Genomic DNA, 14,892 nt, shown 5'->3' on the forward strand with positions numbered 1-14,892 from the left:
ATCACCATTTGTTCCACCAAGCAAAGTCAACACAGTCACGAAGCCCGTAGTATATGAGCGAGACCCTCCCATGTGGGCGCAGCATGTTTGTCGTAGACTTTTCTCGTTAGGGGCTGATCGAGTCGAGAAGCGCAAGAAATAGTACAGTCTTTTATTCGTTCATTTTCAACAAAGGCGAACGAACCACTTAGCCGTCCACCGTACAACGTACAACCTCCCACCCATCCACACACGACCATGCGTGGCGCCCTTTTCTCGCTGGCGGCCACGGCCTTGATCGTTGGTGGTGCGTCGGCAGGCCGTATGCTTGACGGAAGCATCGCCGTCGACCGCGCTGCCAGTGACAACGTCACGTATGACTACATTGTCATTGGCAGTGGTCCCGGTGGTGGTCCGCTGGCGTGCGATCTTGCGCGCGCCGGATACTCGACGCTGCTCATCGAGGCCGGCGACGACCAGGGCGACAACCCCGTCTACTCGGAGCTGGCTAACTTCAACACGGCTGGCAACGACCCGGACTCGCGCTGGGATTTCTGGGTCAAGCACTCGGACGACCCCGTGCGCGAAATGGCGTTTGCCCACTACACCTACCGCACCACCAACGGCTCTTTCTATGTCGGCACGGAGCCGCCCGCCGGAGCCACGCCGCTCGGCATCCAGTACCCGCGGGCCGGCACACTCGGCGGCTGCGCCATGCACAACGGCGGCGTGTGCTCGCTGCCCGCGGACGATGACTGGAACATCGTCGTCAACATGACGGGCGACACGAGCTGGGAGGCGCCCAAGATGCGCAAGTACCTGGTGAAAGTCGAAAAGAACCAGTACCTGCCGACCGGCACCGAGGGCCACGGTTTCGACGGTTGGCTGGCGACGGCGGTGCAGCCGACCCGCTGGGCGCGCGACATCGCGCTGCCGGCGACGCGCGTCCTGAAACAGATGGCCGCGCTGACGGGCCAAAACGCCAGCGACGTGGCCAACCTCGTCGACAAGGACATCCTGGGCGACTACCCGCACAAGGACACGTTGTCGAGCTTCTATAACATGGCCCAGCACCAGGACAAGGGCGGCAAGCGCTCGAGCCCCAACAACTACATCAAGGCCACGCTCAAGGATCCCAAGAACTACCCGCTGATGGTGCGGCTGAACACGCTGGCGACGCGTGTTCTCTTTCAGCAGCCGCACGCCGGCAACGCGACAAGCCGTGTCGAGGGTACTGGTGTGGGAGCTGGTGCTGCCCTTCCTGTCGCGCGCGGCGTCGAGATTATGTCCGGCGCGTCGCTGTATCTCGCCGACCCCCGCCACACCAACGCCAACGTCACCAAAAAGGGCCCCGTCTCCAAGGTCTGGGCCCGCCGGGAGGTCATCGTCTCTGGAGGCGCCTTCAACAGTCCCCAGATTCTCAAGCTCAGTGGTGTCGGCCCGGCCGCCGAGCTGTCGAAACTCAGCATCCCCATTGTCAAGGACTTGCCCGGTGTCGGCGAGCGCCTCGCCGACAATTATGAAGGCAGCCTGCTTGCCCTCGGCCAGCAGCCAGTCGGCGGAGGATTCATCACTCTCCTGTTCAAGACCCCCAACGCCGATGGCCCCAACCGGAACATCTTCACCTGGTGCGGCGCCTTTTCCTTTGAAGGTTTCTGGCCCGGCTTCCCGACCGATTACGGTCCGAACGAGTAAGTTTTCGTCGTCGATCTTCGCGGCGCTCGTTTCCTCGTTTGCTGTTGGTTTCGTCGTCGTCGAAGTCGTCGTCGCCGTCTTTTGTGCACGTCACTTACTGTCCCCCCAGGTACGAATGCGCCATGGTCCTCATCAATCCCCACAGCCAGGCTGGCACTGTCAAGCTCGCAAGCGCCGACCCGCAGGTTCCCCCCGATATCAACCTCAACTTCTTCCTCAATAACGGCACCGAAGACCTCCAGCATCTCGCCGACGCCGCCAAGCTCCTGCGCACCGCTTGGCAGGCCGCCGGCGATCCCGTCTTGCCCTTCAATGAGAAGCACCCTTGCCCGGGCACCGGAGCCGGCAACTGCACCGACGAGGCCCAGCGCGCGCTCCTCAAGACACAGGCCTACTCCCACCACGCAAGCAGCTCCTGTGCCATTGGCAGCGACACCGATCCGCTTGCCGTCCTCGACTCCAAGTTCCGTGTCCGCGGCGTCCAGGGCCTGCGCGTCGTTGACGCCTCGGCGTTCCCGCGTGTGCCGGGCGCGTTCCCTGTGCTCCCGACAATCATGCTCTCGGCCAAGGCCGCCGAAGAAATTCTGGCGGACGCCAAGAAGTAGAGACGGGGGAGAGTTCCATGGCGGCCAGTCGTGTGCTGGTAAACGAAAAGTAAATAAACAATGTTTTGTCAGAATCGAAAGTGTAGATATAACTGAAACCGGGTCTCAAGTGCAAGTAATCAGTAGCTGTTTCCAAGGAGACAAAACAGACGCTGCCGACAGGTATTACAAAAAAAAAACAATAAAAAAAAACATGCTATGCCAATGCATGCTGCACACATCGTCTCTCCACAATCATGCCTCCTGCAGATCCCACAGGGTCTTGAACAGGCTGTCGCGTGCCAGTAGAGCCTTGGGCGAGTCGTACTCCATCGCCCGTCCCTCTTGCAGCACCAGTACCTTGTCGAAATCTGCCACCGTGCGCAGGCGGTGCGCCACCACAATCGCCGTCCACCCCGCAAAGTCTTCTTGGACCAGCTTGTCCACAAATGCCTCCGTCTCCCGGTCCAGACTGCTCGTGGCCTCGTCCAGCAGCAGCACCCGGCTTTTGCGCGTCAGTGCCCGGGCCAAACAAAACAACTGCCGCTGGCCCGCACTCAGCCAATCCGTGTCGAGGTCCGCGTCCAGCCCGCCCTTGTCGTCAATGATCTTCTTGAGGTTGGTCTTGTCCAGCACCGCCAGGAGTTCATCGTCGGTCGCCTTGCCCAGCGGGTCTAGGTTGTAGCGCACCGTGCCTGCCAGGAACATTGGGTCCTGCGGCAGCGCCACCAGTGACTCGCGCAGCGCGTTGAGGTTGAGCCGCCCCGTTTCGATGCCGTCGATCTCGATCTGGCCCTGCGAGGGCGAGTACAGCCGCAGCAGCAGGGAGATGAGTGTTGATTTTCCGCTGCCCGACCGCCCGCAAATGGCGACCTTCTCGCCCGGTTGGATTTCCAGATTGATGTCCTCAAGGACCACCCGGTCGCCGTACTTGGCCTCCAGATGCTGCACACTGATCGCACCTCGTGAGGGCCACTGCGGCGGCGGCATGTCCGGCCCGTCGTCTTCGCGCGGTGTATCGTTGGCAAACTCGTTGACGCGGGTAATGGCGCCCAGACTCGTCTCTAGCTGCGTCCACATCTGGATGAGCATGCTGAGTGTCATGCCGATGCCCATTACGCTGGTCAGGGCCACACCTAGCAGACCAGGGCTAATTTGGCTGCGGAGACCGACGGCCAGGCCAATGACGATGACCGCCATGGCGGCAACAATAAGATTGAGAACGAGTGAGAGCCATCGCTGAATGCAATACAGGAGGTAGTACGGCTTTTGTGATTCGTTTAACCGGCGCAGGCTCTCGTTCTCGGCATCCTTTGTCCAGCCATAAGCACGCAGTGCTGTTAAGCCCGAGAAAGACGCGATGAAGTCCGAGTAGAGCGGCGATTTGGCTTCGAGATCCAGGAGACGCATTTGGCGAGATGTTCGAAGGTAGAACTTCTGTACACAGTACAGGACAACGAGAAGGACGGGAACAATAATACCGAGGTAGCCCGATGCTACGCATGTCAGGATGATTTGAGAGACGGCACTGATGAGTTCTGTGGAGCGGTTAGTGTGTTTTGCGAAAAGACATTCGCGCAATGGAGATACGTACGGCCGTAGCACATCATAAATGAAAAAGGAAGCTGCATATCCACGAGCGTCATATCCTGGCTGAATCTGTGGGGGTGTCAGTCCGTATCTTTATGGAAACTGAGCTAGCTGCCGAGAGAACCTACCGGTTTACGATTTCACCAGCGTCGGTAGCAACAAAGTATGCTAACGGCGCGCTGAAGAAAGTCAGTACGAGTTGCCTCAATAGACCACAGAGACACCAGCAACTTACTGCATAGCGGCGACGAGAATCTTCCTGTGGAGGACTTTGGCTGAATGCGGCACAATGATAATCAGAAACGTCCAAAATTCAGCGACCATAAATAAAACGTTCAATACGCCAAAGAGGACGTAGATGCCGACGTAGTAGCCTACACGACTGTCAGGGTGCTCTTCATTTGCGGCCGTCCAAACATTGAGCCAGACCGCTAGAAGGAGAAGCGAGGTTAGTGTCTGCAGTCATTCGAATACAAGCAGCACCTCAATTGCGAGACTCACGCTGCGCTGTCCGGAAGCCAATGTCGCAGAGAGTAAAGATGGCGTACAGGGCAAACGCCGTGCCACCCAGAGACCTGAGATACGAGAACATGGCATCGGCATTCCGCTTGCCACGTGACGCGTTGTCGGACGGGACAGCATCCGGAGGACCGCCCGCACCGGGCGGCTTGCGGCCCATAGCCTTGGCCGAGGCGATGCGTTCAATAATGGCTTCCTTTTCTTTGAGTTCTATCTCAACGTCCAGGGCATCGCGGATCGCGGCGGCGTCCATAGCAGATTTCTTGAGACCCAGGGCAGCAACAAAGCCGTCACTTGAGTTGAGGTGATCGAAACTGCCCCGCTCCGTGACGCGGCCGCCTTCGTCCAGGACAATAATCTGGTCGGCATGGGGTAGGAGTTGGGCTTGATGGTTAGCACATCAGCACGCAAGGACACGGACGGGGTGAATGGACGGCCTACTATTGTGCGTGGCAAGGACAACGGATGTTCGGTTCTTCCTCAGGAGTCCTTCCGGCCCAAGCGTGGCCGTGAAGCATTTCGAATATGTGTCAGCATCAAGTCCTTTCAAGATGTCGTCGAGAATGACAATGGGCTTCCGGTTGTAAACAGCACGAGCAAGAGCCTGGTAAAATTAGCAAACTGCAACCAGATGTAGGGACAACATGTACAGTTGCATTGTACGTACCACCCGCTGTTTTTGACCACCACTCAGAGAGACACCTTTACTGCCAATGGTGGTGTCATCGCGCTTTGGGAACTGCTCAATATCCTCGACCAACTGGCAAGCATGGATGACCTGCTCATAGAACTCTTCGTTGTACGGCTCGTATGCGAGCACATTTTCTTTTATGGACCGGTTGAGCAGCCAGGCGTCCTGGTCGCAATACGCTACCTCTTCCGGAATGGTGAACTCGACGGCGCCTTTGAATTTTCGGCATTCACCAATGAGCGCCTTGAGGAGTGTCGACTTGCCGGAAGCCACGGGGCCGATAACGAGTGTCAATTCGCCCGGCATAATGTCGATGTCGACGTCTTTGAGTACCGGCGGCGCATCGGCTTTCCAGCCAAAAGTGCCCTCTCGAACCTTGATCAATGGCTGCTTGTCCTTGCTAGCCGACTTCTCTGACGCATTGTCTGCACCTAGCATGGCCGAATCGTGCGTCGTAAAGGAGCCGGAGTCTGACCGTGGCAGCAGGATGCGGTAGTCCTCGCGCTTCTCTTGCATCAAAAAGGCCTGGATGCGATCAAGACAGGCGAGAGCCGTGGCCAAGTTCGTCCACGACGATGTGATGGTCATGACCGGCGCAATGAGCACATTTAAGACGCTTAGCGCGGTAAAGGCCCGGGCGACGCCAAACTGACTGTCGCCAGACACCTTCTGCACGATGGCATAGACGGCAAACGTCACGGCCGACATAAGCAGCGACGGGGCGATACCGAGAAGGAGATTCCACACTTGGATCTTACGCATAGCAGTGGACTGGTCTATCTCGTAATCGCGGAGGCCTTGGATTTGCTGCTCGGCCTTTTCGTTGAGACCGGCGACCTTGACGCCCTTCATGGAACCGACAATATCAGACGTGATGCCGACCCGCTTCTGAATGGCCGCCATCCAGCGTCGCTGACGCGGAGGGATCATTTTGCCCAGTCGTGCGGCGATGATTCCGCAAATGAGACAGAGAATAATGGGGGCAACGCTGCTACCGCCTAGTTCGGTTCCGAGAATGCCTAGGGCGATGCCGAGTTGTACCACACTCGGGGCCAAGTCGACGATATTGAAAGTCGTGAACGTGATGCGATCGACATCAGTACTCATAAGGGATAGCGCCGCTGACGAGTTGCCAGTCTCGGCACGGATGGCCAACATGTTTTTGTAGATGATTGTTACCAGGGCGCCACGGATCTTGGCCATGGTACGGAAAGCAATGTGCATGTACCAACGAGTGGTTAACTGTCGGCATTAGAAGGCATCCAAAAGCGTTGCATGCAGAGAAAAGAGAGACAAAGGTTACAACGTACCGCAATGCCAATGTAAGTTACAGCGTAGGCACCGATGAGGCCGTACCCATAGCTCTTTGGCCGATCAGCGTTGTCGATGTAGTTGATGGCTGCGCTGACAAGGTACGGCTGGGACAGACTGAGGCCCATCAAGCCGACGCGGGGAACAAATGCCATGGCTAGCTCTGGTGTGAATGTTCTGAATGTCGCATATGTCAAACAGTGTTTGCGCTTGTAGTTTGCTACGTTGTGTAAGTGGATGTCGGCTAACGATGGAACGTGAGTGCAAATGGTACGGGGATACAGCAGAATGCCCTACCTTTCAGCCAATGGCTTTGCAGACGGTCATATAGAGTCTGGCCACGAAGCCCGTTGTCAACCGGATAGAGGTCGTCCATGGTCAGATTGCGCTTGTATCCCTCAAAAAAGAGAGGGTTCAGCCACGTGAATAATGTATCACCAAAGACGCCCTGTATCTCCTCGGGCGAGATCTTGTCGTCGGCCAGGGTGGAGTGGCTGTACTTGTGTATGGACTCAACAAACATCAGAAGCACCTTGAGGCCAAATGCGGCCGAAAAGATGGGTGCCACAGTGGCGTTGTCTGGCAGCATCCATTGTGTGCGGATGCGTGGCAAGTCGCAAAAGATGGAAATGAAGAGGAAACTCTGGATAAGGTAGGACGGACGGACGGAGCGCACATGCTCCAGATCGGAGAGTACTGTCAGCGCAACAGTTGTGCACAAGCTCACGACGCTCGATGCAAGAGTGGTGTGTGTATGGAAGCCCCTGTTGGTGCCGAGGAGAACCGCAATGCCTAGCTGAACACCTAGCAAGGCAACGAAGAGAAGCTTGGTCGTGTTAGTGGTACACCCCAAAAGCATGTGGAGAGTGCACAATAGCCAAAGAGAATTGCTTACCAGCTTGAGGGCCAGCAAGAGCGGCCAGCGGACAAGGGCATTGCGCTTGAGAAGATAATAGATTCGCACAATGGCTAATAGTAAGGCAATGGAGCAGGGTGCAATCGACAGAATGCAGTCCTCAAACGTCAGTGTGAAGTCGAAGCTATAGCAGTCCGGCTCAGGTGTCAAGACGGGGCCAAAGCTCCCGTCGTTTGCACAACGGACCATGACCGACGGAGGAGCTTGTTGTGGAGGGAAACCTTTGCCTCCTGTCCGCCCAGTGAATTGCCCTTGTGATTGCGGTAGGCTCCAAGCTCCAAGTTTGTCGGATTGGTAAGTCGCTGATATTGGATACCTTCTAGAAACAATGGATGCTTCAAATAAATTGGGAAGATTGCCAACGATTGGAAGAAACAACAAATAAGAAAACAGAATAGAGAGGGGGTAGAGGGAGTACAATGTAGAGAAATCGGGGTTGGACGGGTGACACGATCTATATGAAGTGGTTGCAACGTATATCAGAGGTTAGGAGGAGACTGCAAATCTAGAGAAAGGCACATCTGTCTCAACTGTCTCAAAAGCGAGATGCGAAAGCTCTCGAAACGATTGAAGGGTGCAATATGGGACGGGCTCGGGGTAAGGTTAAGATCGACGGCCGACGGGACTCAAACGGCCGATACCATAAAATACAAGTCGAGGTCCAGATGCAAAGTATGGGTAGACGAACTGGGGATAAGACAGGTGACGGTGCAGGCTGGAGATCTGAGAGATGTGTTGATGCGAAATGGCGCTGCCGAGCCGACGATAAATACTGCATGCACCCTTGGATTCAGCTAGTTTTGCCTTCTCCCAAGGTCCTGCGGATGTCTACCGAGCCCTGTTTCTTCGGCGTCGTCCCTTGTCTGTCTGGTTCGGGTATGTTTAAAATCCGTGGGTGTGTGCTTTGTTCTCAGGATGTTTTGCGCGGCTCAATGAGCGGTGGGTGTGATCGGACCGTGGATGATCGGAGCAAGCTACGACACATGCAGTTCTGCCGAGAAGCATTGTCGTCTCGCAAGGAAAATGTGGACTCCGTCAACAAGAGTGCGCGCGTACGAAGGGGTGATGCGTGGTGTGCGTGAGAGGATACATTTAAATGCCATTGTGTTAAAATAAGTTGAGATGGCGGAGAGTCATACGCGAAAACTCGACAGGTGGCAAGCAAAACGCGATGCCGAAACGACACAGTCGAAGTAGGTACGACCCAAAGACATTTGGTTGACCAGGCTGGCAGGAGCATGGAACGGATTACGGCATACCGTTTCTACTACCTCATACCGATACGGCAGGTGTGCGACCACGGACAGTTGAAATAACCCTCTGCCCCCAACGTCGGGGTCCGACTATTACCGTTTCCCGACAGGCAGGGAAGGGGCGATCAAGGATGGGCTGGACTAACAGGAACACAGCTAGACGGGAAGGCAGCGAATATTGTAATACGAGTTTAACGACCATGTGGAGGGCAACGTCTCTTTCCTGTTTTGTACTCATGTCGCGAACGTCATGAGAGTTATCTGGAATGGCAAGAACGTCCTTTAGACGTCACCTCAACTCCTTTCTCCTTCCCTTTTATCACACAACAATGATAATCAGAGATTTAATTTCGTATCGCTGACTACCCCCCTGCGAACAAGAAACATTTCATTGACAAAATGATCCGCCTGTGCCGCATAGTAAGCCGTCGCTCGACCGCTGGTAAGATACAATTGCCGACATAAAGGAAAACATACGCACCGGCGTCGTCGACAAGACACGGGACGAGAGCAGAGTGCAGAAATAAGCAATGGGCTACGAGACGTCTCCTCAGAAACTTCGACCAAAGGCTGCCCAACCACATGTCCTATTCATCGTTGGAAGGCTCAAGGTGATGGCGAAGGCGGGAGCCCAAGCGTCGTTGTGGAGAGGGCGAATGGTCTGGAAACACTGGAAGCCTGGCCAGGGACGATCATGACGGGAGAAAACTAACGGTGTGAGCACTGTAAAATCGTCTCTCCGTTTCATTTCGTCCGCAGCTGGTCTGCGATATGGCAAAAACCTTACAAAGCATGACCATACGCCACACTCCATTCCCGCAATGCGGCTCTCGGAACGTCCTGTCTCATCTCTATTCTTAAGATTGCCAAAGAAGAGCCTCTTTGGAACGTCATACCAAATATGATCCTATTGCTTTAGCCGAAGAAACACGGAGGCACCAAAGAAGACGACTAGAATACATCAACTTCACTTCGATCCCCCGTTTCTGGGTTAGGCTGTCGTCGAAGTGCGTGCGTTTTTAGGCACCAGCCGCCACGGACATAAAGGACTTTGGCGGTACGTGGCCACCCTCTGCGATACCTGTAGCAGCTCTGGGACAGTGCGCTGAACAGAATAACTGTGTTGCATCACCAGCCGCTTTAGTCATTCGCACATCTGCATCTGGAGTTGGCACCAATACCTTTCAGTCTTTACGAGCGGTAGCCTGCAAAATAAATTGTAGCTGTGCCGCGACCGACGATGCTGGGTCAAGCCCGCCACGTCCGTCTTTGCACGATATCCTCACGCTTCCTCCGACCATTCAATGAAAATTGTTTGCTGCACATCATCCCGTCCGATGAGCAGGCGATGCGGTATCTTTTTTTTTAATTCTCCGGCTCACTCGTCCCTGCCGCCCCCAGCTTTGTCTGCGTGACATCGTCCACACAGCAAGACAAGATTGTGCCGCGTTTCTGGGCGGTTCTTCTAACGATCCTCCCGTCCTTTATCTTGTTGAAATCGACACAGTATGTTGCCGAACAGGCCCCGGTGCCGGGATCCAGCAATGGCTGCCAATTAGAAGCACACCGTCAGTCTCAGCTACGATCATGTCGGAACTTTGAAACACCGACGAGGTTTGCTATTGCCAAACAGTATCTTGAGATTCTGACTGTGAAAAGTTTGTGGGTAATTGTTGAGTTCAGAGCGTTGTCTATTCCGTTTGCCAGATCCTAAGGATTGTGATTTTTTGGGTCGTGTAAGTCATTCACGACGCAACAAACACAGGGGCATTACCCTGCAACAGCAAAACACAGGCTAAATGCCATCATATGCCGCCCTGACAATGTCTGTCTATGCGGACCTTTCTGATTTTAACGCTTCCAAGGGACAGGTTGACGTTGAGATACTTGGGATCGAGATTAATTGACAAAATTAAACTACGTGCATGTAGAAGTAACTGTTGTTTAGGAAAACAAGTCGTATGCCTGCAGAAATGGGACAGAACAGAGTGCTCACGGCAACATGACCAAGAAGCTTTTGTTTGTTCTCTTTCCCATAGTATATAGTGCGTCCCAATTAGTTTCGTTTACACCCTGCAGATGTTGGGTGGGCATTGAGTGTAAACAAGACAAAGAAAATTGCCGTACCAACACAGCTCGTAGAATAAAACTGTCCAAAAACGTTGCAGAGACAGGTTTCTGGAAACGCAACTGCATGGCTTAGCCCGATCCGGATGCATTTTGGGCTTCATCCTACCGCACATGTTGGGGTCTTCAGTCCTCGCAGTAAAAGCACTCGCTTTTTTAATGCTCTTGAGAGGCATATTTATTTATTTCTCCCTTAATTCAGAAACAAACATTTAAATAAAATAAAAACGAGAAGGGCATAAGACATGAACACTATTCTACGTGTCGCAAAAGCGATGACCACCGTTGCAGTCCCTGGTTGAAATATGATCACATCGACAAACTTGTCGACTGCACCAACCGACACTGTCCCAAACGCATGCAGAATACAATTATCCAAGATGGATAGACGTTGAAAGAACCAATTGCCACTCCCATTTGGGACAAACGGCCGGAAAGGGATTGGATTATGAGGCGTATTTTTGCTTTCTTCGCGCTTGCCTTTTGCAGCTCAGTTCGTGCGATCGCACCTTCCCCGGAAACGTTTGTTGCCACAACATCTCTCCCTTGTTAACCTTTCGTGACTTTCCTTTCTCATAAATGATGTGAGAGTCGACCGCAGCACCTCTTCGAGCTTCAACAATTTTGCGAAACTGCTCACATTTAAACTCATCTTTGCACGGTCGACTCATCTTCCCTTCACGCACACCTAGTGTATACCAAACCAGCTGTCTCGACGCTTCTCGTTAAATTCATAGAATACCAACTACTAAGCATTATCAACAAGCACCAAGACTGCAATAGCCTCTTAGCCTGCCGCAGCACGCTTAGCACCGGACGATAAACATGGTGCAGACCAGACGTCAAGCCGCCGCCGCTGCCGCCGCCGCCGCCGCAGCGGCAGTAGCGGCAGCGGCAGCAGCGGCACAACAGCCACCCCAAGTCCAGCCGCAGCCGCAGCCACAGCCATATGCCGCAGGAGCACCGGCACTGATACTGGGTGCACCTGGTGCAGGACCTCCGGCGCCTGCCCAAGGACCACAAGGAGGGCCAGGAGGGCCAGGCGGACCAGCACCTGGCGGAGCTCACCAAGTACAACAAGGCCAGCCACAGCAAGTTCAAGTACTGCGTCCGCCCGGGGGAGTAGTACCGGCACCCGCACCCGCACCACCACCGGCACCGGTACCGCCTCCACACCAAAAATTACTGCCTGCCGCTCAGTATGTGATTCAGTGGAAGAAGAGTAACAAAAATCGCCTGAAATGCGTACCACCGCCACCTCTTGCCGAGCTCATGACTCTATTTGTGGATCTCATCAACATTCTGGACACACAAAATATATGGAAGAAAGAGAACTTCCCTGACAACACCACCGTCGGCGTACTCGATAACCTGAATCTTTTGAAATCCGAGTTCCACAGCGCTTCTACCGCACCACACAGAAAGGGCAAGGGCGCACGACAGCGGAAGATGGAAAATTTTCAGAAAAAGCTGCCCGCGCAAGACCAAGCCGTCTTATCGAAAGCTGAACATGCCGTGGCGAGTTTTGTATTGCTCTTGGAGAATGCGGCGGCGGCAGTACCAGGTCCGGTACATGTTCCGGTACCAGTGGTAGCACAGCCCGCGGTGGTAGCACAGCCCGCGGTGGCTCCTCAGCAAGCTCCTCCCGGTGGCGGAGCGGGTCTTGCAGTTGTCGCGGACAATGATTCCGTACGGAGGTGGCGGTCATCCCCAGCTGGATTCGGACTTTCCGCACCAGCAGCGCCCGGAAATCAAGGACCGCCGGTGATCGCGCAAATGTCCCTACTTCCGCAAGGTGCACAACCACAGCAACAAGGACCGCAAGCACAGCAACAGGGCCCGCAAGCACAGCAGCAAGGACCGGGGCAGCAAGGATCACAACTATTGGCCAGGTTTATCGCAAACCATTTGCGACAAAAGTACAACAATCTCACCAGTGCTGAAAAGAGGCGTCGAAGCTTGGCAGTGTATTTCAGGAAATACTACGCAGAGGGTTCTTTCGCCAATTTTCGTTCTGCTGATCACGTTGCTGCCATCGCCCTGTGTAAAGTTCCCAAGCCCGGAGTGTGGCCTGGACTCAGCAACGGCTTGACGGAGAGCCGGTGGAACAAATGCCAAAAAAATCGACAGTATGTGTCGGAGGAGCCATCGGTTCTTATTTGGCCTCGAGCACACTATAATGTGGACGGAGACTTTTACCCTCCTGGCGACCGGAGGCAAAAAGCACAAAGTCGGGTACCATTTCTACGGATGGGCATTCACAACAGAAGGGCCGTGCTGCCACCAGAACTTCCAACTCTAGACATGAAAAAGAAGATGAATGGCATCTCAAGACTTCTAAACGAAACCGGGCTGCGTTTCCAGAAGGTCCTTGGACAAGGTGGATTCGGTGTCACGGCACTTTATCAAGTCAGAAGACGGGCGTCGCGGGTCCAAAAGCCGATTCAATTTGTGGTCAAGGCCGTGCTGGACGATGAAACGAGCCTCTCCGAAGAGAAGGAGCATTTGAAGGTACGTATGTCCATTCCGGCCACGACATGGACAGGCAACAAGGTTAACCTATGTACAGCGATTTCAAGGATGTCGGCATGTTGTCCAAATTTACCATACACACAAGATCTCAGCCGATCTTGTACAGAGGAATCTATACAAGAAGACACAGCGGCGTATCGTGCATTTTAAACTCGACCGCCTGGACACAGCCGATGACATCATGTTTACCGAGTTCATGAACCATGGAAGTCTGGACGACTACATTTCACGCATACGCACGACGGGGATGATACTTCCAGCACGTGGTCAATGGCGGATACTGAGCTGCCGTGCGTTCTTACAATGATTTTTTGTATCGTCGTACCCCTTCTTCGGACGTATTTTAACTAACTACGAATAGTGGCCCATCAACTTATTGCGTTAAAGTACCCCCGGAACATTATTCGGCCTGATGCTATTCCGAGTACAGCCCCTACTTACGACAACGCGCTGGCCCACAAAATAGACACCGAAAGGATACCGCGGGATCTCGATGACAGCGATGCCGTTGTTCATTTTGATATCGACCCGAATAACAGTACGTCGCCACCCCGTTTCGCTGCGTTGGCCATGCCGCGTCCGTGCATGTACGGACCACCGGAAATTGAAGCAGCCTATTAACTCTATACAAGTTCTTTTGGGCGGGAATGACGACAAGCACAAAAATTTCCCGATATTCAAGGTGTGTTCTGCTACACTGTAGGAGACATTGTTTGGACCTTCTTGTGGGCTATACACTGACCAGCCATTCCTCTTTTCTAGGTTTCTGACATGGGTTTAGCCCGTACTGTAAGGGAAATCAAATCTACGTAGGTTGTCGCCGAGACCTTTGTTTACTTTCCGTATAAGCGCTGCCAATGCCATTGTTATTGCGGCCGTTATTGACTGCTCTTCGCACATCACATAGGTCAAACGACGAGATGCAAAAAATGCGCCGCGCAGGAAAGCGGTCTTACCTAGGACCTGTATGTCGGACATGGGATTATTACTCTCCTCTGCACAGATATATGTGCATCAAATACCTGACCAGAAGCACGTTTTACAGGAACAATTTTCCGATGAATGGGACTACTACCCCGACGGTGTCCATACAACCGGCGACGAAGGGAATTGGACGGCCGGTAACTACGGTAGTGGCATGAATGTCTATCAGATGGGCCAGGTAAGTGTCTTACGGTACATCTTCGCATCGAAAGATTGAACATTGGTCTTACCATAATTTAGGCCATGGTCAGCCTTATCTCTCTAGAACCGCCATTGCATCCGCCTGTTCCAGTTTTGTACTGCGTTAAAAGAAGGACACGCCCGCATTCACCCCTACAAGATATCGATCACGACAACACCGCAAAAGCCGTCCACAACGTGTACTTGGCTTTAAGAAACGCCCTGGTCCCAGATTCGACGGCCAACGACAGAGCAGCGGCCTTTGCCTTAGTCCCTCGTTCCGATAAGCTTGAAGCCCAACGGCTGAAACCCGAGGTGGGAATTGATATCATGCCTTACGACAAAACCCTAAAATATGGGTGGATGTGGACGTACGCCACGTTGTTGGCTTACAATGGCACCGCTCAGCATCCAAACTCGAAAACCAAGGGCGTTCTTGATGAAGATCTGATTGACTGTGTCTGCATGATGATGAGGCATCGGCCAGCGGACCGGATTGAGCTAGCAGAACTCCGGACGATTGCAAAGCGC

At 53.8% G+C, this 14,892-nt stretch overlaps 3 protein-coding genes across 3 annotated transcripts; 2 read left to right on the plus strand and 1 right to left on the minus strand.

The window, feature by feature from the left end:
- Nucleotides 1-237: 237 nt before the first annotated feature.
- On the plus strand, nucleotides 238-2,279 carry SPSK_07200 (uncharacterized protein; the record flags this gene model as incomplete). The annotated part of the gene is made up of 2 exons (XM_016733864.1): nucleotides 238-1,670; nucleotides 1,784-2,279. The coding sequence occupies 2 exons, from the start codon at nucleotides 238-240 to the stop codon at nucleotides 2,277-2,279; spliced, it is 1,929 nt and encodes a 642-aa protein (XP_016590374.1).
- A 234-nt stretch (nucleotides 2,280-2,513) lies between these two features.
- SPSK_06869 (uncharacterized protein) lies at nucleotides 2,514-7,474 on the minus strand (the record flags this gene model as incomplete). Its single annotated transcript, XM_016733542.1, has 10 exons — nucleotides 2,514-3,796; nucleotides 3,853-3,917; nucleotides 3,977-4,027; nucleotides 4,084-4,279; nucleotides 4,350-4,751; nucleotides 4,809-4,971; nucleotides 5,035-6,300; nucleotides 6,369-6,613; nucleotides 6,667-7,195; nucleotides 7,265-7,474. 10 exons carry the CDS (start codon nucleotides 7,472-7,474, stop codon nucleotides 2,514-2,516), a joined length of 4,410 nt encoding a protein of 1,469 aa, XP_016590375.1.
- A 4,016-nt stretch (nucleotides 7,475-11,490) lies between these two features.
- On the plus strand, nucleotides 11,491-13,818 carry SPSK_07114 (uncharacterized protein; the record flags this gene model as incomplete). The annotated part of the gene is made up of 3 exons (XM_016733782.1): nucleotides 11,491-13,176; nucleotides 13,235-13,487; nucleotides 13,559-13,818. 3 exons carry the CDS (start codon nucleotides 11,491-11,493, stop codon nucleotides 13,816-13,818), a joined length of 2,199 nt encoding a protein of 732 aa, XP_016590376.1.
- Nucleotides 13,819-14,892: the final 1,074 nt, after the last annotated feature.

Source organism: Sporothrix schenckii (genome assembly GCF_000961545.1).
Source record: "Sporothrix schenckii 1099-18 chromosome Unknown Cont41, whole genome shotgun sequence".
NCBI lineage: Eukaryota > Fungi > Ascomycota > Sordariomycetes > Ophiostomatales > Ophiostomataceae > Sporothrix > Sporothrix schenckii.